General features: G+C 54.2%; 1 protein-coding gene across 11 annotated transcripts in view; it reads right to left on the bottom strand.

The window, feature by feature from the left end:
• EHMT1 (euchromatic histone lysine methyltransferase 1) overlaps positions 1-25,147 on the bottom strand; it is a 151,929-nt gene that overhangs the window by 57,565 nt on the left and 69,217 nt on the right. For 6 of the 11 annotated variants that reach the window (XM_082469404.1, XM_082469398.1, XM_082469405.1 and 3 more), the window contains exons 2-6: positions 18,651-18,717; positions 14,133-14,689; positions 6,867-7,047; positions 3,390-3,547; positions 3,025-3,213 (exon numbers count right to left, since the gene is read on the bottom strand). In XM_082469404.1, coding sequence (XP_082325530.1) covers positions 3,025-3,213; positions 3,390-3,547; positions 6,867-7,047; positions 14,133-14,689; positions 18,651-18,717 — 1,152 coding nt within the window. The remainder of the gene's footprint in view (positions 1-3,024; positions 3,214-3,389; positions 3,548-6,866; positions 7,048-14,132; positions 14,690-18,650; positions 18,718-25,147) is intronic. The other 5 variants (XM_082469403.1, XM_082469402.1, XM_082469401.1 and 2 more) reach the window with 5 other exon arrangements.

Raw genomic sequence — 25,147 nt, forward strand, 5'->3', positions numbered from 1 at the left:
ATAGACTCACATTCAAATGCCGCGTGGTATGTGACAGAGGTGGCATTTTAAATCAGCAAGGAAGCAAATGTCAGTCAATAAACAGTGCTGGCACACACAGCTCACCATGTGAGAGGGAGGCCACACAACCCTGACCTCACATTTTGTTCAAAAAGCTTTACTGAGGTATAATTTATATACCATAAAATTCACCCACTTTGACTGTCTCTACGTCACATTTCATCAAAAATTCTCTATGAATCAAATGTTTATACATAAAGAATGAAGCCCATGAAGAATTAGAAGATAGCTTACGTCAATATATTCAAAATCGCCACAGGGAAAGGTCTGTGTATTGTAATTAGAACCCCGAACCCAGAAATCATACAGAAACAGACTAGATCCATGAGCTCTGACATCGCAGCCAAGGCTGGACAGCACACACCTTCGAGCAACAGGTCAGCTCTGCGCTCAAATAAGGCTGCCCAGACCACATGACCCAGCGGAAACGGGGTCACTAGACAACAAATCCTGACAGCCAGTCGTGTGAGAAGCTGCTCGGCACATTCAGACCTGCAGCAAAACACTGAGATGCAGGGACATGCAGATGAAAACCTGTCCCTCCCAACTCACTGCGGCAGGGACCTGGAGATGCCCACATTCCACCTCTCAACAAAGTGCTCACTGTGAGCCCCGAGTGTTGCCTCTAACAACAGGAGAAGGCTTTACGGGGGCGGGGGGGGGGGGGCCGCACCCCCACTGAGGGGCCCGGCCAAGAGCAGCTCGTGAAACCACAGGCAAAGCTCCTCAAGGAGACTGGACGTCCAGAGTCAAGTCCCCACTGCAAGCAGCGGGGAGTACAGGTCTGTAAAAATCACCATTCAAAATACCACCCCAAGAATTAGGAGACTGCTTCCTTCCTACACGAAAGGGAGAAAATAATACAAGATGGAAGAGAAAAAAGTAATAAATGATATCTTAAATCATTTTAAAATTTCCTTTAAATCTCTAATGTTAGCATTTTCTACCAATTTATTTCTGAAAAATTATACCTTAATAGCTGGGCCAACATTTAAAATTTTGCCCCAAAACCTGCTAAAAAATAGAACTGGCATAAATGGCTAATATGAATCTGAAATTTAAACAACACTAAGAAAAAACACAGCCCAAACTCCAGAAGCTGAAAGAAAATGCTTTACACATGTCAAAGGCTGTACCCACAGGGCTGATGCAAAGTGCAAAAAGCTAATCAACAAATTTATACACTTCAAACAAGTCACTGTTGCAACAAACTCACTGGAACGTCTCTGCCCACCCTTAGTTTCAGAATAACTCGTAAGGCGTAATGGTCCATCTTAAAGATGCTCCAAAGTTTTCTCAGACAAGCCTGATGCATGGACAGTAAACCCACGGCTCCACACGTCCGCCTCTCAGCCACGGTTTCGCCTCCGTGTCTAACCCACCCCTCCCCCAACCAGAAAGGCCCCAACAGCAGCAGCCACTCTGCTAGGTCTGCGCCCGGCGCCCCTGGGCCCCCTGCATCACTGAAACCATACAAGCCCCGTGTCCCTGTCATGTTGCGGCAAAGATAGAAACGAGGGCCTTTTCTTTTCTGACAAACGAGGAAAATAAAGGAGCCATGGGCAGGCTAGGGAAATAACATAAACTGGCCTGAAAGAGTTAATCAATCCTAGCTTTTCTTTCTTTTTTTTTTTTTCCCCCTTGGCTGCATTGGGTCTATCGTTGCTGCACATGGGCTTTCTCTAGTTGTGGCGAGCAGGGGCTACTCTTCGTTGCGGTGCGCGGGCTTCTCATTGCAGTGGCTCCTCTTGTTGTGGAGCACAGGCTCTAGGCACGCAGGCTTCAGTAGTTGTGGCATGCAGGCTCAGCAGTTGTGGCTTGCGGGCTCTAGAGCGCAGGCTCAGTAGTTGTGGCGCACAGGCTTAGTTGCTCCGCAGCACGTGGGATCTTCCCGGACCAGGGCTCAAACCCGTGTCCCCTACACTGGCAGGCGGATTCTTAAGCACTGCGCCACCAGGTAAATCCCAACCCTAGTTTTATTTTAACTGTTACTAATCTGTAGTGTCTGTAACTAGACTTATCCTTCACAAAGCTAACCTCTAACACTCTCTGACACTATGTGAATTACATCCTGCACTCCCCTGCAGCAAATCACCCCTTGTAGCGTTCTGCATTTCAGAAAGAAGGTCGCAGCCGATAACTCAGCCAATAACAAACGGACCCAATTACCGGGCCGCCTGACACCAGCAGTGACTGTTTTGAAATAATGCAAGAAGAAGAAAAATTCAAGACCTTCATTGCTTTGATCCTTATCACCTACCCCAGCCTGCGAGCTCCACCTATAAGACCTCTCCTGATTCCCCAGGGAGGGGGGGCACAGCTCTTGAGGCACTAGCCTGCTGTGTTCCCTTTTTGCCTGGCAAAGAATAAAGCTATTATTTCTTTTCCTCCAAAACTCTGTCTCCGTATTCCTGTTCGGCACCGGTGCACAGAGAGCCAAGATAAGGCATCACCACCCCCAGACACTGCCACGCCTTCAGGGCCACCACACCGCCACCCCCGAGCTCGTCCTGGGTGGACACGGATGAAGCGTCCATAACGAGGACACGCCAGCGCACGTACCACCCCACGGGCCTGTCAGCAGCCCTGGGCGCTCACCCCACTGGGAGGACAGAGGCCTCACCTGCAGGAGGACGACACCTGTGCCGGGTGCCTGGGACACCGTGCCAAGGCCAAGGGCAAGCCGTACTGGCACTCGGTCAGCCACGGTTAGCAGTTTGGGTTATTAATGGTATTATTCCTGTCGCTCCCGAGCCTAAAAATGCTCAAGCCGTTTACTTCCATGAACGCTGCACAGGAAGACAAACGCTTCTCTGATGAAAATAAACTATCTAAAAATTCAAGAGAAATAAAATACAAGAATCCCAGCCAGAAGTAAACAGGGGGCTTTATTAAGGCCCAGAAGCGCCCAGAGGCCACCCCCGCCCCGCCAGGACCGAGGTCTGCGGCGTGTGTCCTGCCCACCTTCTGGGTGCGGTCCGGCTCCAGCGCGCCGTCCTTGGAGGCCCTGCTGTCCTCGGCAGGGAACACGGCGGCCGGCTGGGCTCCCTGATCCTCGTCCTCCTCCAGCTCTTCCGAGTCGTCCTCGTCCGAGTCCAAGTCCAGGCTCTCCCCGTTCACGTGGAGGGAGCCGTCACCGAGGTCCTTCTCGCCCTGCAACACGGCAGAAGCCCACGTCAGGACCCCCGCTAGCTCCTCCGGGCAAGGCCCACGGGGCAGGGCGGGGGAGGGGGTGGCGACTGTGCTGGAGGACGAGAGCCTGGGGCGGGCGGGGGCCACCCTGGAGCGGAGACGGAGGGCAGCCCCCGCGGCCGGGCCCGCAGCCTTACCTTGGAGCCCACCGTGGAATGAGTTATGCTCTTAAACATCTCAATCACCGTCCTCTGTTTTAACACTTTGGTCTTTTTCTTAGGAACCAGGCTATAGGTTCCCATTCTTCGTTTTTTCTTCCGAGATACTGCAGCTGCTAAAACAAAAGGCAAGCAAGCTAAAAAAAAAAAAAAAGTCAAAAGGGGACGAGAGAAGAAAAGAAATGCCGTTCAAATGTTTTTAAAGGTAGGTGACAGTTCACAAACTCTGATCACCGAAATCATCAGCACCCACAACAGCGTCTTAAGTTGCACAGAGAAAGCTGAAAACCCGCCACAGATACAGGATTTGTTCACAAGGAGACACCGAGCTATACGGAGGGCAAACGTGAGCACCCCCTCCCGAGCAGGCAGCCCGACACCAGGAGACCCGCAAGCCGTCAGGAGCGGGCCCTGGAGCGCCTGGGACAGCCTCTGAGCAGGGCTCTCCGAGGGGCTGAGAAGGAAGGGCCTCCTCCAGACGCCCTCCTGCTCGTGTGTCCACAGGGTCCACCTCTGACGTGCGGCCACTGAAGAGTGGCCTTACACCACTGTCACCTGGACCCTCCGTCCTCGCTCAGCACTTCACAGACCAAGGGGAAGAATACTGGAAACAACGGCCCAGCGAGCTATCCCTGCACAAGGGCCAGGGAAGGAGAGGCCTGGGGGCAAGGTCTCCTGACGAGCACAGCAGTGGAGGGGGGACCGGGCCGGGGCCTGGGGGCTCGTGGCCCCTGACGCCGTTCTGGGCAAAGCAGCCCCAGGTTTACTGCTTTGACAGAATGAGGGTCTCTGTGATGTTTTATTTTTGTAAAAAGTTCCAGGGTATGAAAAAAAAAATCTGAAAACCACTGCTTTAACACGGAGGAATTCCACGAAAGGGCTGAAAGAAATACCTTACGTTTTATTTCTACAAAATGCAGAGAAGGGATACGGGGAGAAAGGACGCACGTCGGCCATGGGCGCCGGGGGTCAGGCTGACAGCCCCTCGCAGGTGCGTGGCGACGCCAGGACACTGAGGACAATCGCCACGCGGGCCGCACATGTTGACGTGGAAACGCCGTCCGTCCACGCGCTGAACGGAGCACAGGTGAGCGGGCAGAGGTGCCCCCCAGGAGGAGGCAGGTGAGTTGTGAGCTCTGTGCAAATCTGCCCTCTCATCTCGGCTCGCGCCACAGCAGGGCTCCGCAGCAGGACGGCAAGAGCAGGCCCTCCGGGGCGGGGCTGTCACCACAGTGACTTAAAATACGGACAAGAAGAGATGGCCCGAAAGCGTGCACTTCCTGTGATAGTGTAATGCACCGGCCAGGGGAAGGGGGGAGGAGGAAGGTTTGAAGAACGAGGCAGGCTGTTCCGGTCCGAGCCGTCACACAGGGCCACATCCCCACGGGCCCCTGCTCCCGCGGCGGGGGTGGGGACGCTGCAGGCACAGCAAGAGGGGCACAGCAAGAGGGGCCTGCCGCCTCCCTAGGGAGCGAGCCGGGCAGCTGCTGCAGGAGCGCCAGGCACCAGGCCGTTCACACTGTCCTGAGCCCGCGGGCCCATCTCCGGCCCTCAGATAAGGAAACAAAGGCAGAGAAGGACCCACGTGGGAAACTGCTAAACACACTCAGCACTTCTGTTTAGAAAACTTGGACTGAACAGATAAGGAAATGATAAAGCTAAAATAGGAACAATCTTAACTTTTATTAAGATAAAAGCCCCTTGCCGCTTGCAGGATCTCAGTTCCCTGACAGGGGACTGAACCCACACCCATGGAGTCCTCAGCACTGGACTGCCAGGGAATTCCCCGATCTTAACTTTTAACAGAAGAACCGACTCCTGACGTTCCTCGCCAAGCCCTACACACATGCGTGTAATTCCACAGAGACATGCAACTCTGTCCAGCTGTAACTCTCTGAAACAAATAACACTGAGTTGAAATAGACCAAAAGTTGCAGGTGGTGGGGAGACAGACTGACAGTGTTTTCTAACCAACCACCACACTCCAACAAACAGAACAAGGGCTCCTTGGAGACACGGCTGGTCCCAGGACTGGGGAAGGACAAGACGGGCTGGGTCCACCTGGTGTAGCCAGGAAGTCCTCACAAAGCGATGGGAGTCACATCGGAGGACTCAGGAGCCAGCCTGAAGGGCAAACCCAGGACAACGTGAACATGACGGTGACGGGCCGGAGCCCAGAGACTCACACAAGGATCCATGAGCTGAGGCAGAGGCAAGGCTGGAAAGGGGACGCCCTGCATTCCAGCAGAAGCTCCACGAGGAAGTAAGGAGGGGGCGACGGAATTGGACGCCATCCTGGGACGATCAGTCTGGGAGTGGGTCCCTAGATGCTCAAGCTGCCAGGTGGGACCGTGCAACCCTCTAAGCCCCGCCTCCAACGACACAAAGGACAACGACCCAAGGACCTGTAGACCCAGCCCTGCCGCCGCAGGGCCAACAGCCACACCCCACTCCCGGGGACGCAGCAAGGACACACACCCCTCGGGGACGGCAGTGACCCGAGCCTGACCCAGGAAGACAGCAGCGACCCCATGGGGACGCTCCAGATGTCAAGACGCACACTAAGGGACTGCAGGAAGCTGGCCAGAAATGCCTCCTGGGACGACTGACTGGCAAAGGCGAGTGGGGCCTGAGGCCTGGACGACGCGTCACACGGGGGGGTCCTTCCAGGCTCTGACACTACAGCGACTGCCCGAGAAGGTGCCACGCACAACACGGACGTGCCCAGGGCCCCATGTCTGCAACTTCCACGCACGTTCAGAAGCAAACATTACACGCTGGGTGGGAGAAGGACACGCGACTGTGCACATGGTGGAATGGGGGGAGGGGAACGGGGGAGGCCACAGACATCCTCTGCAGAACCTCTGGTCTGAAATTACTGATAAGCAACAAGTGTTCTGAAAGTCCTGAGGAAGACAGGCCCCAACCAGCACATGACCACCCCAGGGCAGCCCCTGGGGGGCCGCCTCCCCCTGTCTGTGAGTCCTCAGCGACGTGAGCCGGGCCTGGCGGAGAGGCCTGTCTGCACCGGAGGGGTCTGCAGGGGAAGCAGGTTCTACGGGCACGCCTGCCACGGCAGCCTCCCTGGGGGCCGCTCACCAGCCCCCACCTCCTGCAAGAGGCCCCACAAGGCACCCGATGCTCCTCCACGCCCCCAGGTGAGCGTGAGGAGAGGTGGCTCGGGCTGGGAGGGAGCCGCCCCACGGCCACCCGCACCTGAACCGCGGTGCCCCTGCAGCACTGAATCCATGAGCTGGGAGACTCCTCAAATCCAGAGCCCTCCACCCAATCAGACCAAGGCCGCAGACTGTCGGAATGAAAACGATCTTCATCTGGAAGTTGAAAACAAGCGGAGGACGCGACGCAGCACCGGGTGAGGGTGGAGCGGGGCCCGCGTTCTCTGCAGTGCAGGCTCGGGACACACCCGAGAGCGAGGCGGCGGCAGCTTCCCTTTACCTGTCTGTGCCTTCGTGGTGGCCACGTAGCACTGGTTTTGAGGTAGCGACTGGTGAAGGGGCGGGAAGGGGGGTAAAAGCTGCTGTCGTCCAAACTCCGAGGCGCTTCTGCTCAACTCCTCTTTCGGCTCCTCATGGTCGCGGGCGTCCCGGCCTTCCCTGGGGTCCTTACCGGCCGCGTGCTTCAAAACAAAGACAACGCGACAATGACGCACAGGCAGGCGGCGATGAAACAGCGTGCCTCTCCCACCAAACCCCTCCCCCGAGAGATGTGCGCTGAGGAGAGAGGGGAGAGCGCGGAAACCCGCTGCCACCAGAGCGCCTGTGACAGGCGCAGGTCGGCGTCACAGGCCAAGAACAGAGTCTGCGTTTCTGCAGGGAAGTAGCAGCAGCTGTGACACGTGTGGCACCCAGAACCGGGACCGGCTCCCACCTGGGCCTGTACAGAAAGCCAGCCAGCCTGTGATTTAGGTAATAAACTATGACTACATTTGAAAATACCCAGACGGGGCACATTCCAGGTGATCACGGCTACACAGTGCACCTCCCCCAAGCGGTTTTCACGCCACGACAGATCATCATGTTACACCTTTAAGACGCTTTTGCTCAGTTTTACCCATCTCCTCAGTGTCTCGGCCTTAGCCTTCTGAGACCACAACCTGTGGTCCTGTGATGTGGACGCCAACCCCCTGGCACCGACCAACAGCCCTGCCTTTGCTCCAGACACCACTCAGCCCCCGCCCCACCACTTGCTTCCCCAGAGTCACCTACAGCCTTGAGACAGTCTGATCTCAAACCCGATTCCACTGAACCACATTTCGTTGTGCACAAAGTAGGTGTGATCCTTCAATATACGGGGCAGGGATACTGGACAGTCACCTGCAAAAGGATGGATGTGGACCTTCACCTTATACCACTGACAGAGATTAACTCAGAACAGATCAAAGACCTAAAATTCTGAAACTCTTAGAAGAAAACAGGGGGAAAGCTTCATGACATTGGATTTGGCAATGAATCCTTGGATATTACAACAAAAGCACAGGCAACAAAAGAAAAAAGATACATTAGACCTTATTAAAACTAAAAATTTCTTATAGGGACTTCCCTGGTGGTGCAATGGTTAAGAATCACCTGCCAATGCAGGGGACACAGGTTCAAGCCCTGGTCCGGGAAGATCCCACATGCCACAGAGCAACTAAGCCTATGCACTACAACTTCTGAGCCTGCGTTCCAGAGCCTGCGAGCCACAACTACTGAAGCCCGCACGCCTAGAGCCCATGCTCCACAACGAGAGAAGCCACTGCAGTGAGAAGCTCGCGCACTGCAACAAAGAGTAGCCCCGGCTCACTGCAACTAGAGAAAGCCCGCACGCAACAACGAAGACTCAACGCAACCAAAAATAAAAAAATAAAATAAAAATTTTCTTATAAATCAAAACCACAATGAGACATCACCTCACGCCTGTAAGAATGGCTATCATCAAAAGGACCACAAACAACAAGTGTTGGCGAGGGTGTGGAGAAACTAGAACCCTAGTGCACTGCTGGTGGGAGTGCACACTGCTGCAGCCACTACGGAGGTTCCTCAAAAAGCTAAAAATAGAACTACCATATGATCCAGCAATTCCAGTCCTGGGTATTTATCCAAAGAATACAAAAACAACAGTTCAAAAAGATAAATGCACCCCTATGTTCACTGTAGCACTATTTATGATAGCCAAGATGTGGAAGCAACCTAAATGCCTGTCAACAGCCAAGTGGATAAAGAAGATGTGGTGTATTTATACACACACACAATGGACTATTACTCAGCCATAAAAAAGAATGAAACCTTGCTGGTTGTGACAATACGGATGGATCCAGAGGTACTACACTAAATGAAATAAGTCAGAGAAAAAGACGAACACCATGATTTCACTTATATGTGGAATCTAAAAAGCAAAACAAATGAACAAACATAACAAAACAAACACTCATAAATACAGAGAATAAACAGTGGGTAGAGAGATGGGGGAGGACAGACGAAACAGGTGAAGGGGATTAAAAAGTACAAACCACCAGTTATATAATAAGTAAGTCATGGGGATGTAACACACAGCATGGAGAATATAGTCAACAATATTGTAATAACTTTGAATGGTGACAGATGGTAACTAGACTATTCCTGGTGATCCTTTTGTAATATATAAAGATATTGAATCACTATGCTGTATACCTGAAACTAATATATTGTAAGTCAATTATACGTCCATTAAAAATTTTTTTAATTTCTATGCATCAAAGGACAAAATCAGTAGAATGAAATGGCAACCTACAGAATGGGAGAAAATATTTGCAAATCATATATCCGATAAAGGAATCATACATAGAATATATAAAGAACTCTACAGCTCAACAACAAAAAAAGGCCCAATTTAAAAATGGGTAAAGCATCCGAATAGATATTTCTCCAAAGAAGACATACAAATGGCCAAAAAGCACATGAAAAGATGCTTAACATCACTGATCATCAGGAAAATGCAACTCAAAACCGCAATGAGACCACCTCACACTCCTGGGATGGCTACTATCAAACAAACAGAAAACAAGTGTTGGTGAAGGTATGGAGACACTGGGACCTCTGTGCACTGCTGGGGGGAAGGTAAAATGGCGCAGATGCTTTGGACAACGGTGTGGAGCTTCCTCAAAAAGTAACCAGAATTATCCTATGATCCTGCAATTCCACTTCGGGGTACACACTCTGAAGAATCAAAAGCAGGGACTCGAAGAGCTCTTTGTACAACTGTGTTCACAGCAGCATCATTCACGACAGACAAGGGGTGGAGGCAACCCAAGTGCCCACTGACGGATGATGGATAAACCAAATGTACATGTGTGTATACGTACACGCATGCAATGGAATATTATCCGGCCTTAAAAAGGAAGGAAGTTTTGACACAGGCTACATTGTCTCGAGGACATCGTGCTGAGTGAAACAGGCCAGACACAAAAGGACAAATCCTCATATGAGGGACCAAGCGCAGTCAATCGGAGACAGAAAGCAGATGTCGGGGCCGGGGCTGGGGGTGGGGAAGGGGAGTGAGTGTTTAATGGGGACAGAGCGTCAGTCTGGGGAGACGAGAAAGTCCTGGGGAGAATGGTGGTGACGGCCACACAACAATGTGGATGTGCTTAATGCCCCAGAGCTAGATACTCAAAAACGGTTAGAATGGTAAATTCTATGTTACGCGTATTTTAATGCAGTGTCCGCATCTCCAGGAGCCAACAGCGGGGAGATGCCAACAGGCCTGCCAGGGGCGGCCCTGGACTCGGCTTCTCCCAGCGGGACCCACGCTCAGCCCTCTGGCTCCTCTGCCAGGCTCCCCGCCTGGGCCCCGCACGCAGCTCCTCCTCACACAGCGCAGGCCGAGGCCTCCTCCGTGGCCTCCACCGCTAACGTGCCCTGGCACAGACAGTCCTGGTAAAGGTAACCTGTTAGCTGCGTCAATTCTCCAGTCCTTCTCAAATAAGCGAGCTTTGTCTCAAGGAGGTCACTGCTTTAACACAACCGCTCCCTCACTCCTCCCACCAACGACCTCACAGACCACGCCAGCTACCACCTCAACCAGCGCTTGCAAGACAGACGTGACACAGGAGTTTAAAGGATACATGGATGAAGGCAGAAGCTAAATCTGAGAAGGAAACAGCCACATGAGGCTCGTTCTCACTCGGGTACAAAATCCATTCTTTGATTCAAGGTATTATTTTTGAAAATCTAAAAAACAAAATTAAGAACTGCTGAACTTGAGTGAAGACTCCAAATTTTGTTAGGGCCCTATCATCTGACAAAGCAAACCCACCGAGGCGGAGGAGCTGGCGTCTGACCTCCCAGCGGGGCACCGCAGAGCCCCAGCCAGTCACCCATGTGCAGAGAGGACCTGCGCCAACACCCACCTGCTACGCGCCCGGGTCACAGCGTGTGACCGAGACGCCCGAGGGCAACCGCGTCTGGCCCCCGCTGGCCTCCCCAGCCCAGCGCTCGCTCTGCTCAGCGGCTCTCCCCTCCTCGCCCCGGCCACTGTCGAGCCTGGCCCAACCGGGGCGAGTCCTCACAGCCCGGTGCCCCCTCTTCTGGGTGCAGCAAACACCCACCTGCACCCCAGCTGCACGAGGACCCGCCCCACCCGGACCGAGAGTACCCAGCCAGGCCCGCATCTTCTCTCCATCTTCTCTCCAGAACCCAGGGACTACTGGGGGGCCGTGTGGAAGGAGCCAGGGAGAGCGCGGGGACACAGCCACCCAAGGAGAAGCCGGAGGTCTCCGTGCGGCACCTCCAGGGATGAGCACAATTCAGTTAGGGAGACGGGTCTACACTGGCGTGCCAGTGCGGGATAAAAGGGTCTCCTTCCAGAAGTTCTCACTTCCTTTGCGTGAACAGCGGCTGAGTCTAACCCTGTGTCGGCGCCTTCTGACGGCACAGACACTGGGTCCGAGAGGCAAACTGGCCCTGCCCCACCTGGGGATGCGAGGCCACCAGGCTGTGAAAACCCCTGCATTTTTAAACTCTTAAAGGATCATGGATTTCTTGCCATAAGCACGTAACACTCTTTCTATCATTGGGATGACTGTTTCCAAAACGCAATTTTCAATAAAACATGCTTTCTGAAGAAAACCAAACAAGACTAAACTGGGTCTGGGGAGAAGAGAAGCCAGAGGGCAGGAGAGGCCGGGTCTGGACCTGGGCCGGGAGCCAGGCGGGCACCCAATCTCCACGTCTCCGATCCCCTCCTCCGGCAGGGGTCCCAGGAGCAGATGAAGTTTCCAGGGTGTGGAGCAGATGGGCTTGGTCTTCAGGAAATCAGGTTCCAAAGCCTCAAAATCCTTCCCTTTTCTTTCGCTACAAGTGACCAGCCTGAGAGTGCTCAGTAATATCCAACAAAACATGTGTTGCAATTGACTGCATGCTACTACTAATTACAATAACTCCATCCAGAACAAAGCTAACCCTCGCATAAACCTTATGGTCAGAGATATTTCTTGAAATTAAATTTCAGATTGCTTTTTTTTTTACCCCCTAGAGGGGTATAAAAAAATGTTTGAGAATAAAAATACATTAGAATAAAATTCTAGAAGTGAGGATGGAATAAGAGTATAATTTTGAGGAGATAAATAAATAATGTTGTCTGACATGCATTTTAAAATCGATAATGCTGGGCCAAAAAATGGTAGGTAAATAAATAAATGAACTTCACCCTAAGCCTCAAATCTAATACAAAAATTAATTCACAACAGGTCATATGTTTAAAGTTCACATAAAACTAAAAAACTATGAAAATTAGAGAAAATCTTCAGGATCTAGGGCTGGGTGAAGAGTTCTTAGTCATGACACCAAAAGCACAGCCTTAAAAGAAAAAAACTGTGTAAGCCGGACTTCATCAAAATGAAGAACTTCTGCTTTAAGAAAAGCCATAGGGTCTTCAGTAGCGAAAGGATGAAGACCAGCTACAGAACGAGTGAAAACATCTGCAAACCAACACTTGACAACGGTCCATATCCAAAACTCTCAAAGCTCCCTAAATATTTAATTGTAAAGTGGGCAAAAGATATGAAAGACATTTCACCAAAAAGGACATACAGATGGCAAATAAGCACATGAAAAGTTGTTCAACGCCATCAGTCATTAGGGAGGTTCAAACTAAAACCACTACGAGGAATCACAGCTACGACAGAGAAGAGGCAACACCAAACACCCCTCTCGAGGATGCAGGGACATAAAATGTAGCAGTCTGTGCAGTGCAGTTTGGCAGTTACTTATAAAACTAAATATCCAATTACCACATAACCTTGCAATTGGGCTCCTGGATATTTTACCCAGAGGAATGAAAACTTTCATCCAAACAAAAATGTGTACATGAATATCCAGAGTAGCTTTAATGGAACACCCCAAAACTGAAAACCCCCAAATGTCCCTCGATGGGCGAGCGGTTACACACGCAAAACTTGTCGACACGCAAAGGAGGGCCCTGCAGACATAGCCTGGGTGGGGTCAGGGGGGGTGCTGAGTGAGGGAAGAAAGCCCCCGAACTCTGCCATCCCGCATTTCAGAACACCTGAAACAACACACCTCCAGAGATGGGGGACAGGGTCAGGGACGGCCGGGATGACCACAGAGGCAGGCTCGCAGTGCTGGGTGGGCACGTAAACCCACACCGTGGTACCCTGGGGGAAACCGGCTGGAGGGGACATGGGCTCCCTCTGTACTATCTGTGCAGCTTCCTGTGAATAATTATTAAAATGTTTAAGTTTTGGCACGTACATAAAAATACTACGAAAGGCAGAAGTCAGGCCAGGGCTGGCCAGGCCGGGGGCGTCAGGGGCCCCACGCTGCGTGGGCAGTGGGCCACGGCCCAGCTTCCAGCACCCCCCCGGCTCCACAGTCACAGCAGGCAGGTGACAGCCAGGCAACAGGGAAGCACAGAAACAAAGATGAGCACACTCCTGGCGGAAAGTCATTTCAGGGGAAAAATCACCCGAACAAGAGGTGCCAAGGCCAGACAGACCCCCACATGAGGAGACAGGAGTTGTAACCAAGACCATGCAAGGGTTATAACTGTCCTTTGAAGGATAAGACAAAAATGTAACTAAGAACGCAGGTATTCTTAAAAAACTAATCCGAGACACTGGATATGAAAAATATAACTGTCAAACTGAAAACATCAACATGTGGAATGACCAGCAAGACTGAAGTGCTGGGGAACAAATGAGGAAGCTGGAGAAGAGGGGAGCTCCAGGGAGGGAAGCCGTGCAGAACCTTCTAGAGCTGGAGAAACACACGGGTCAGGCCGCGGGGCCCCTGGGGAAGGGTCCGACCCATACCAGCAGCGCCAGCACAAGCAATGCCAGGCGTCTGACTGCACACCTGGACTTCATGCACGAAGCGGGGAGCAAACCACGCCCTGTGTCTGTAGCGCATCACTCCCAGGCCCCAGCCGCCCTCCCGCCTACTCACTCCCCAGAGAGACAGGCGGGTGCTGAGTCTCCCAAGCCAGTAACTCCCCAAAGCAGACGAGGAACTCCCGGTGAGCCCAGGCACCTATGAGGAGAAGCCCAGAAAGCAGGCTGACGGGTCACCCTCAGGAACCCTGCAAGGCCCGCAGGCAACCGTGGCTGACGACCCCACCACTTCCCGGCCTCTCCCCTCCACGCACAGAAGTCCACTTGCCATCCGCACACGAAACAAAAGAGGAGACAGACAGGAGAGCGGCCCCACCCCGACAGGGACGCGTTACCAGGCCCGGGATGGACTTCGGCATGGTCTTCCGAGCCCTGTGGACCTTGACGTCAGCGCCCGGGGCCGGGGCCTTCTTGTCCTCTGTGTCCTTGCTGCCTTCCCCGGGCTTGGCTGGCATGGTGGCCGGCGGCTGGGGAAAAGCGCCAGGAGTCCTCCCTTTGCCAGCCCCGCCAGGGAGGGTCTTCGCGGCGTGACCGGGCAGGGAGGAGGCCAGGGCACCAGCCACCCGCAGCGGTGGCTCAGACAGGGGGGCCTTGCCGAGGAAGTAGCCGTTGCTCCCGACGACGGGAGTCTGAGTGAAGCCGTCGGCTCGGATGTGGTTCTGCTTCCCCACCTCAGTGTCTCTGTCCAAAATCCCATTTTCCGCTATCCGGGCCACCGGACCGGCTCCTTCCTGCGGGCTGACTCTCGTGCTTTCCTGAGTGTGCTTCACAGCGGCCGGGTGGCCGTTGGCATCGCTCTTGTCGCAGGACCCGTTGGTTTCCCCGTCTGCAGCCACATGGGCCTCCCCTCCCTGCTGCTCTGCCGAGCCTTCATCAGCAGCCATAGGTGACCCTGCGGACAGAGGAGAAGAGTCAGTGGCTGCCCCGCCTGTGACCCCAACACGAGAGCCCCCACTGCCCTGCTTACACAAAACTGTCTGAAGAAAAACCACTTTATTTCATAGACAAACATTTGAGTTCAGACGGATTAAATACAAAGTATGTCGCAGACACTGTCTCTACAGTGAGTCAGTTAAGGGGGGAATGACCCCATCCCCGGAAGGGCAGTCTGTGCCCCGCCCCTAGCGAGGTGTGGGCGGGGCGTGGTCCTTGAAACAAACACCCCGCTCCTCCAGTGAATTCTTAAAAGACTTCAAACACATTATGCAGGATTTACATATCCTCCAGGAACAAATTCACCACTGGAAAACAAAACTGGGTAGGATTCAGAGACAGGAAACAAGGCCTCGGGAGCAGCTTCCCAAAAACAGACCTAAAGAAAACAGGGCGAGTTTTCAGTCTGTCAGCCAGAAGCCTCGTTACAAACCCCTGGTCTCTGAAGCGCGTCTCCTCCACAACTTGATAAACAAGAAACACACTTCCCATCAGCAGATCGACACACGTGGAGCCTCACTACAGACCCCAGTAGAAAGCTCACGGTTACAGCGCTGGGTGCGAGGGGCTGTGGTCACGTCCAAGACCCCACCACCCCTCACCCCTGTACCCCTGTTTACAGCACATCACCTGCCATGACTCCATCACAACTGTACTGGGCCCTGGAAGGAGAGGTCCACGTTCACTACTGTACCCTGAGCACAGAAACACGAGTGCAGTAAGTACTGTCTGAATGAATAAGCAGCTATTAATTTTTTTTTTAAACCCTTGGCAAAACAGAATAGGTAAAAACCTACTCAACTTGGAGAAGGCCGCATGCCAATCTGCAGCAAAGATACACTTATTCAGAAATGTTGCATGAATTCCGTGTAAGATCAGAAACATCAGGACATCCATTAACACCACAAAGGTTCACACAAGAGTGGGGTCCCAGATGACCCCACGGGAGAGAGAAATGAGGAGCAAGGCCTGGCGACAAGGGTTGGGCTCTCCTGCACACCTGGTCCGTCGGCAAGTCAAACACGAGTGCAGCAAGGCTGCCAAATCTGAAATCAAGTACAAAAACCAAAGGCATTTTTCTACGCCGAACTTAACTTTTGAGAAAACATAAGAAAAAAAATAAGACAGTATTCACAAAAAAGCAGGAAAACTATAAAGGATATAAAACTTTAACCAAGATCATGCAAAGCCTCTGCAGAGAAAAAAAATTTTAATAGAAATATCTCACGACCTTGAATGTGATGGCAAAAATACAAAGATGCAAGTCGCCTCAAATTGACTCTTTAAGTTCAATGATACCCTAACCAAAATTCCAATCAGTGTATTGAGGAACTCCATAACCTTATTCTAAAATGTGCAGGGAAAATAAATTTTCACAAACAGCAAAGTAAATCGTGAAAAAGCACAGCGAAGGAAGGGGAAATGGGCCTCTCCCAACACACAGGAGGACGGGGATGTGGACAGTCCCGGGGAGTCGAGCACAGCCACCCGGGGGCCAGACGCTGACAGCTGCTCAGAAAGGCAAGCTCCTAGGACAAATGCATCTCAACTTGCAAAAGAATAAAGTTGGACCCTTACCTCACACCATATACAAAAATTAACTGAAAACGCTTCCAAGATCTAACTATAAGAAGAAAACACAGGCATAAATCTTTATGATCTATGAAGCAATGGTTTCTTAGATGCTATAACAAAACCACAAGCAACCAAAGAAAAACAGATAAGTTGGACTTTATTTTGTGCTTCAAAGGATACCATCAAGAAGGTGAAAAGACAACCCATAGATTGGAAGACAGTATTTGTAAATCACACATCTGATAAGGAACTTGTACCTAAAATATATTTTTAAAAACCTCTGACAATGCATTAATAAAAATCAATAACCAATTTTTAAAACGGGCAAAGGATCTGAATTGACATTTCTCCAAAGAAGATGCACAAATGGCTAATAAGCACACGAAAAAAATGCTCAGCATCGCCAGCCAGCAAGGAAATACACATCAAAACCACGACGAGATACCACTTTGCACCCACTAGGACAGCTGTAACCACAAAGAAGGTGCCAGCGAGTGTTGTCAGGAGCCACCCTCGCTGCTGGTGGGAATGGACATGGTGCAGCTGCTGCAGGAATCAGTCTGGAGGTTCCTCGAAAGGAGGGCCCAGGCCTGGGCTCAGGGGCCGTGTGCAGAGGAGGCTGGCACCTGGCATCACTCATCCACAACTGGTTTTAGAAAAGGGCCCAGGAGGGCAGACAGGGTGGGAGCCCAAGGAAGGGAACATCTCAAGGAACGGGGAGGAGGACAGCGCCAGGAGGAAAACGCTGAGGCAGGTCTTCAGAGGTCCCACCACTGTGAGCAAAGGGACAGGCAGGACAGTGTGCGGGGCAGCTCCGGGAGGTAAGCGCCCCAGGGCCAGCCGGGGTGCAGCAGAGAGGGGCCAGTGGGCCGGATGAGGCACCCTGAGGTGCAGGGCGAGGGTGGAAAGCAGGGTAGGGCCACGGCCTTCCGTCCAAGCTGGGCCGTCTGGAGAAGATGCCCCAGGGAGAGAGGGGGTGAGGCTGAAAACAGCCCTGGGAAGCCAGCCAGGCAGCTGCCCAACCCCCACCCCACCCAGCTTCCTGAGCCCCAACAGCTCTACTAGAACCTGAAGCATTTTGGTCACACGCTAAGTGACACACTCACAGGTAAGACGGTCCTGCCCTGTGGCCTGGGCTGCTGGGTCCCTTCTCTCAAGCAAGGCTGCCCTGCCATCAGCCCCGAGCTGGGGGCCCATACTCTGCCTTCACCCACCGTCACCCTCGGGTGCGCACAGGGCGGTCACAAAAGCAGAGGACCCCGTGGATGTGAAAAGGTGTCAGAGCAGCATGTGGGCCCACAAGGGAGGGGCAGGGCCGCGGCAGTTCCCGTCGTGGGGGCCGCACCACAGCTCGGGGAGGACACAAAAAGCGGCTGCCGGCCTAGGGCACGAGGTGGTCCCTGCCACCAGGCCACTCGAGGCCTCGTCCTGGGAGGCTCAGGGCCACCTGCACCGAGCTCACAGGTCTACACGGAACACTGGGGCACAGGCCTCCGTCTCCCTGCAGTGCCTGGCAAGGCAGGGCCCTCGCCTCCCACTGCTGCACACACGGCAACCTCTCCAGACCGGCCTCCGCCACCCACGGGCCACTGTCTGTGTGTTCTCAGAGGATGCAGGGCCGGATGGGCATCTGACGGCCCGGGTAAGCTCGCCTGACCTTGGCCCCGAGCCAGCCTCCTCCCCACCCAGCTGAGAGGCGGGTAGACATCGTCCAGGGACCAGGCTGGGGCGGTGGCGTGGGTGTGCGGCCGGGACCGGGCAGCGATCACCGTCACAAGGGGCAGGAGCGTGGTGCGGGCGGGTTTCCTCCCACATCAGTGGGGACAGCGCCACACCACCGGCCAGCAGGACGACACTGAGACACGCTTCTCGTCCGCACGGCCCTGCTGTTCGCACAGGAGGCCCCGTGCAGACACGGCCGGGCGGAGACCAGCATCTGAGGCTCCCAGGCGCCGACCTCATGGTATCCAGCCAGGACGCTGCTCTCCAAAGGGGCCTGGCTGGCACCCCCAGGCAGCTTGGGTGGGACAGTGGGGTTTACCTGTCACGGTCTGTCCCAGAGCCAGCACCTCCCAGCCCGACTCCGGGCCCGTCTCTCCAAAAGCTCCCCTATGTACCAGCCCCTCGCCAGCCTCCCTCCACCTCCTGGCACCTCCGCGGCAGCTTCCACGCCCCAAGACCCGGTGCGGCCGCCCCGCTGCTGGCCCCACGGCACCCTGAGGACCAGGAGGCACAGGGCTTCCACCCTCCCAGAGGACCATGAGCCTGGGACCCCACAGGAGGAGGCCGCACGGCAGGCCTGGCCGAGGAGGGGTGGCCAGGCAAGGGGGCCCGGGCGCCCTTACCTTCGCTCGGCAGCTCGGCTCCCAGGCCGCAGTCCTGCTTGGTCTCCCCCTTCGCCGGAACCGCCTGCTAAAGAGAAATAAACGTCAGCCGGGCTCCGCCAGCAGGACTCCTGTCCGTGGGCATCGCATCCAAACCAAAACTAAACCACCAAGGACAGGACGGACAGGGCACTGCAAGCCAGTGGAAAATGCTCTTGACACGGTCTCTTCGGGAGGAGGCCGAGCAGTCAGCCACAGTCCCGAGAAACCTCTACTTCAACTGTACTGGGGGGATAGTCTTTTAATAATAAGAACGCATGGCTTACGTAACTAAAATGGCAAATGTCTTCTCTATTATAGGAATGCTACAATTTATTTCAAAGTGCATTCTGCTGCTGACAACAATTCATCTAAGTATTTCAAATGTCCATCAACCTACAGAAAAGTTAGAGAAATGAATAAATCAAGAAAATTCAATAAAAACCTGAATCACTAAATATTTGAGTCTACCATAGAGAGACGTGAATTACACGATGCCTCTTGCAATGGTTTTAAGACAAACTTCTTGCCTTCGGGAATGTGAGAGTCTGGTTAGAGAACGAACAGAAACACACAACACACCCTTAAGCGGGGTCTCTGCAGGCGTCCCGTCCACAGGGGGAGCAGCTGACGCAAACCCTCTAGGCATCTCGCTTAGACATCCAGAGTCTAGGGGCCTAGCTCCCATAACGCTTGCGTAACGTTCTGGAATGTTTTCTTCAAGAAACACCACAACATATGTTCGGAACACTCCTCCTGAGCCTGGCTCCCGCTGCTAATTTCACTGGGGTCAGGCGGCTCCCTGGAGCAGTGCCCACCTCCACCCTGACCCCCACCTCCACGGCGGCCTCCTTCCTTGGCACCTCCAGAAGTCCCCACCCGCTGACTCCACCACCCCAGGCCTGCGGGCCAAGTAGGGGCACGAGCACGGCCAGCTCCCTCCGGCCACTTCCAGGCTCCACTCTCCTACCTTCCCGGGGCTCCACGTCTGGCCTGACCAGTGGTTTGAAACCCAGTGGTTTTCAAAGTGTAAGCTGAGGATCCCTGGGGCCCCTGAGAACTCCTCAGGGGACCTAAGAGGACTTGTTTTTTGAGGCACGTGTGCATGCACACACACAGGGGTAGGGTCTCACTGGCACTACCCGGTCCTGGCCCCCAGACCACAGCCAATGGCACCTGGGTGGACATCCGCTCCTAGCTGGTCACTCAGGGTCCCTTGTTCTAGGAGCTGAGGAGCTCAGTCGTGTCCGTGGCCACGTGGATGAAGGCCAGCCACCGTTCCTGAGCACCTGTCGTGTGCCAGGCACCTGCCAGCCCAAGGGGAGGCCTCAGTGGACAGCAGGGTCCAGGCCACAGGGCCAGCTGACAGTGGTTTTTACATCCCCAGAGGCCTGTGAACAGTAACAGACAAGATGTGACAGAGACCTCTGTGGTCAAAGCCATGTGTGGTCCTTTTCAGAAAAGTCCTCAGAGCCCTGTTCCAGTCAGGGGATAAGAAACAAACACATTAACTTCAGCGAGAGTGTGGGGTGCTTGACGTTATAAACAGGGGTGCAAGGCTGCAGCGGTGAGGGGTAGCCAGCTGGGGGCTCTTCTCCAACCCCTCCCAATGGCCTTGTGCTCATACCATCTACGGGCCTGGATTAAACAGTCCTGCTCTGTTGGCACTGGCCAACTCCCTGATGCCCCTTCCGCAGTTAGGAAGCTGGAATTTGGTGCCAGGCACTAAGGGAAACTCTTGAGGCCTCAGAGCCTTCCTCCCAGAAGAAGGGGAGTACTTTCTTACGGAGTCAGACCTGACACATCCCTCCTCATCAAGGAGAAACAAGCCTTCATCGTGGACGGCAAAGCCCAGCCTCTGCTCCCCTTGGCACCCCCTCCCACACCCTGATGCCAGCCTCTGGCCCCTGGACCCCGCCACCCCTCAGCAGGCCAAGCTCCACCTCCTCAGACAGCCTCACCTGGACCTCGCCTTGTGGCCCCACTGGTCCCACCACCACCAGGCACACCACCAGCCTGTCTGCCCTGCCAGCATGAGCACTCAGGGTCCAAAGGGGGGAACCTGTCCTGTCCCCAACCTGTCGGCAGTGCCGGGCGTGAGGAAGGGGCTGAGAAAGCGTGTGGCAGAGAAAAACAGGGTCTTCCTAGGGGACTGGGTGTGGCGCAAGCCTGAGGGGCACTCTGGAACAGCCCAGACGCACAGTCCACACGGGTTGCAGCCACCCTGCTCCTTGTGGGCACTGCCAGTGCCACGTCTGGAAGCCCAAAGGCCCAGAGACTGAGGCTGCGGGTGAGCTCAGCCCACGACCAGGGCAAGAAAGACGACATCTCCTGAACCCAGATGCTCTGTGAGTTGAACCTGTGTGCACCTAGCAAGAGGGAACATGGTCTTCGTTGCCTTTTCCAAAGGGCCAGCAACCCACAAAATCGACATCAACCAGGAAAGGATTACAGGTGGAACACGTAGCCCAAACCACTAACAAAACCAGAACCAAACAGAACTGCTGGCAGACACTTGAAACCCCTGCCAGCTCTCCCGCAGGCAGGGGCTGTGGCAATCCCGACAGTAAAAGGTGGATGGGTGACCTCAGTCTCTGCTTTGCAAGAAGAGCCTCAACTAACCCCAGAGTGAGCTTGGGATATAGGGACACAACAGGAGGAGGAAAACCTCCAGAGAAGACGCAAGCCAACGGCAGTGCGCACAGCAGAAGCTCTGAGCAGCGCGAGGGCCCCTGGGCGGCACCGGCACAGAATCTCGGCTCCCACGTGCCACCTCCACAGAGAGACTGAGGCTCCTGGCAGAGAGGACCGACTGCAGGCAGGGCGGGAGCACAAGAGGAGCTTAGAACCTCGGGTTGTGCCTGAGAACGAAGCACTCAAAGCTGGCAGGGCGCGTCCAAGAACCAGGACAGACCCAAGGGATGCCCACTCCCGAGTTTGCGACACTTGGAGCATCAAAATGAATAATGACAGAACAGGAATGGTAAACCAGTGAATTAACACCAGCATTAAATAAATGAATGGATAACAAACAAATCCAACAGGGAAAGCTCCTTATCCTAGATGCCAACAACTGAAGGCAGAGAGAGGGCTGGGAGCTGAAGCCACCATTACAACTCGTGGAGGAAGTTTCGTAATAAACGGGGTCTTACAGAATCTCAAAGTATCTCGCCGCAACACTGTCCTCAAGTACAAAGGGAAAAGCAGTGACCTTCCATGGAGAAACCCGTAGCCTCACCCATTGGACGGTCATGGACAAAGCGGCAGGTCTCCTGATGGGACGCACCCTAACCCTAACCCTTCCTGCCACCAAGGTTTCCAGAGAGCAACGCGATGTGCCCTTGGAAAAGGAAGACCGAGAAGCTGGAGTCCCCTCAACTCCCCGTCCAGAGCGGGAAAGCGCTGTGAAGGGGCTACTGTGACAACCGCACGCGCAGCGACCGGGCACTGTGTTCTAGTGTGATTACCGTGACACCTGTACGCACTGCACACCAGACGGTTGTGTCAACATCGGCTATCTTGATGGTTATTCAGAGAAATGTCCTTGTTTGTAGTAAATAAGAGCCTGGACTTACCTCTGTGCGGGTCAGGGGAGACAAGATGCATGTGTGTGCGTGTGTGTGCACACATGTGCACATGTGAAGGACATAACAAGTGGAGTCTGGGTGAAGGGTAGATGGGAGCCACTGTACTAATCTTGCAACTTTTCTGTATGTTTGAAATTATTTCAAATTAAAGCGTTTTAAAAAGGAAAAGTTAGGAAAGTCTTCAGACTGGAAGCACGCCGTGCGGCCACGGGGCAGACAGGGTAGAACTGAAATGACGACAGGGCGTCTTGCAGGGAACAGAGAGGCAGCAGCAAGGACTTCCCAGAGGGGAACTGGTCCACGGCAGAGGCGCAGAAGCACAGGCTTGGAACCTGAGGACCCGGGCCCTATCCGGCTCCTCTGTCCCCTTGCACTTTGCCGAGGTCACCTGGCTTCTGCAGCTGCAAGGCAGGGACCACTTGTTCCAGGCGCTGCTGTGAGGACGACGGACCTGGCGCCTGACGTGGAGCCAGCAGACCCGCAGCCCAGGATGCGTGAGGACACAGAACACGTGTGCACCGGGGGCTCCACAAACTGCTGCACCTGCACCCCGTGTCACCAGGGGCCCAGGACTGCGGGCAAACGCAAGGGTTCTGGCACTGGCTGTGGGACACAGGTCCGGAGAGAGCAGGAGAACCAAGACGTAAAGACAGCTAGAGGTGGGGTGGGGGGGACCCCCAAAGGAGCAGCAGGCTCAGGGGCCAGACGGCACAGCTGTCTCCACCTTCCATCGACTATCAACATTTGAAAAGCAGGGGAGTTCACACAAAATCTGGGTTTCCAGAACCTGGAACAGTGAGGAGCTGTGGCGACACTGGCGGGGTGCTGGACAGGCTCCGGGGGGCTCCCCACAGAGCTGGCCTCTTGACAGCCGGGACCAGCACCAAGTCAGATTCCACTCACTCCTGCATGTAGGTACTGACCCTTAGGGTCTAGACCGGAGAAAACGCCCTCCTGCCCAGGCCTGCTTCACTCATCTTAACTCATCCGCCTGCCCCCTGACCTCACTGGCAGCACCTGACTTGAGGCGTCACCTCCCAGGACCTGTCCGGGCCACATCTCTCAGTAATGATGCCATGACCTGTCCCCACCGGGTTGGGCAGTGGGGCCGGGATGTCTGATCCCAGGCCCCTGATTTCCCACCGTCCATCCAGGGCCAGGCAGGGCTGTGCCTCGTCTTTACCCTCAGCCCCACGTGGCCGGGCCTCACTGCCTCTCCCAGCCCATCACAGCTGCATCCCAACTGCCAACCGCCTACACCCTTCAACCCCCTCAAACAGTTCTCTGGGGTCCCCAAGACCCTTCCAGAGATCAAGACTGTTTTCGTAACACCAGCAGGATCCCACTCACCCGTTTTGCAGTACTGACGTCTGCACAGGTGGTACAAGGGCAATGCTGTTGGCACCTTAGCAGGAATCAAGAGGGTGGCACCAAACGACACACTTAGTGACTGAATTCATCCTCGCTCTGGGGCCACCGCCCCACAGCAAGGACACCGGGCCCGCCGACAACACCTCTGGGCCCCGGGCCCTGACTGGTGACAACGGGTGTCTGGAGACAAGCTGGGCGGGCACAGCCCCCGGGACCCCATGGACACAGCAGGTGTCCGGAGACAAGCCGGGGCGGGCAGAGCCCCCAGGACCCCGTGAACACAGCGGCAAACCAGCTGCCTCCTGTCACAGCACCAGCCACACGTCCATCCACAAAATTAAGGTTCATGACCTTTCCCCCAAAAAAGTCTGTTTTAAGAATATTATGTAACACACTTTCAAATAATGCCAGACTGGGCCGCTATTTTGCTCTGCGTCTACCCGAGTGCATTCAGGAACCCGCTGACGTGCTCACAACACGCCAGGCCCTGGGTGAGCGTGAGACCCGGAAACAGAGCACCGCCATCTCTGCCTCACTTCTGTCTCCTACTTAAAACCCAAGCACCTCCTCGCTCGTTTCTCTAAGAGACTGCTGCTGGTGGCACAGGGTGGAAGAGGAGGGCCGGGGGAGGGGGTGGCATGGGGGAGGAGGGAGGGCAGAGGACAGGCAGGGGTGGGCAAGGAGGGGCACACCCGAGCGGCTGACACCTAGGGCAGGGGACAGTGTGCTGGAGTCTGGGATGCTATGAAGTCTCCAAACGAGGGACACATTAGCTTCTCAGATGAATGTGAAAAACAAGTATCAAAGAAAAGGAATACTCTCTGGGTCTGAAACTTCTGTACAAGCCTCTACCTGACAAAACCTGCCCTAGGGCTCTGCTCTAATGCTTGCTGTGCCTTATTTAAGACATGGGCCCCGCCAGTGGCCAATTTCTCTTGCATAAAAAGGAAGAGCAGCACATATTCATAAAGCTCACAATAAAGAAATGTTACTACTTCCCTCAACCCTGTCTAGCCTAGCAGGTTATTCTTTCTCCCTGATCGAAGCAAAACAAAACAATGGGTTAAAACAAAGTTTTGAGGTAATTATTCGACTTCAAATCAAGACCTTTCCATTTACGACCATCTACCTAGTTGTATGGGAGTGAAACACGTTAATGTGCATGAATAACCGGCCAGTAATTCAATTTCTTAATTAAGTCAACATGGCCGCAGAGGCACAGAACCCAAAGGCCAGTCTCTCACTCATACACAGACAACAGAATCAAGACCGGTGAAGGTCCGCCAGTGGCTAACTCGTTTCCCAAAAGCCTGGTCTCTTTCCTGGAAGAACTTCCAATAAAATCATCTAAACTCTCCCCCAGGCCACGTCACTGATCAAGGTCACTGGTCAGGGCGCAGGCCTCCCCAGCCTGGCTTCTCTGAAGGCACAGCCCCTGCCCCAGTGTTGGCAGCTCACCCTGGTGGCCCTGCCCATAGCCCAGAGATCCATGGCCCCCGTGGCCTGAGACCCCAACACCCC

The sequence above is a fragment of the Balaenoptera physalus genome (assembly GCF_965194825.1).
Source record: "Balaenoptera physalus genome assembly, chromosome: 7".
Classification (NCBI taxonomy): Eukaryota; Metazoa; Chordata; class Mammalia; order Artiodactyla; family Balaenopteridae; genus Balaenoptera; species Balaenoptera physalus.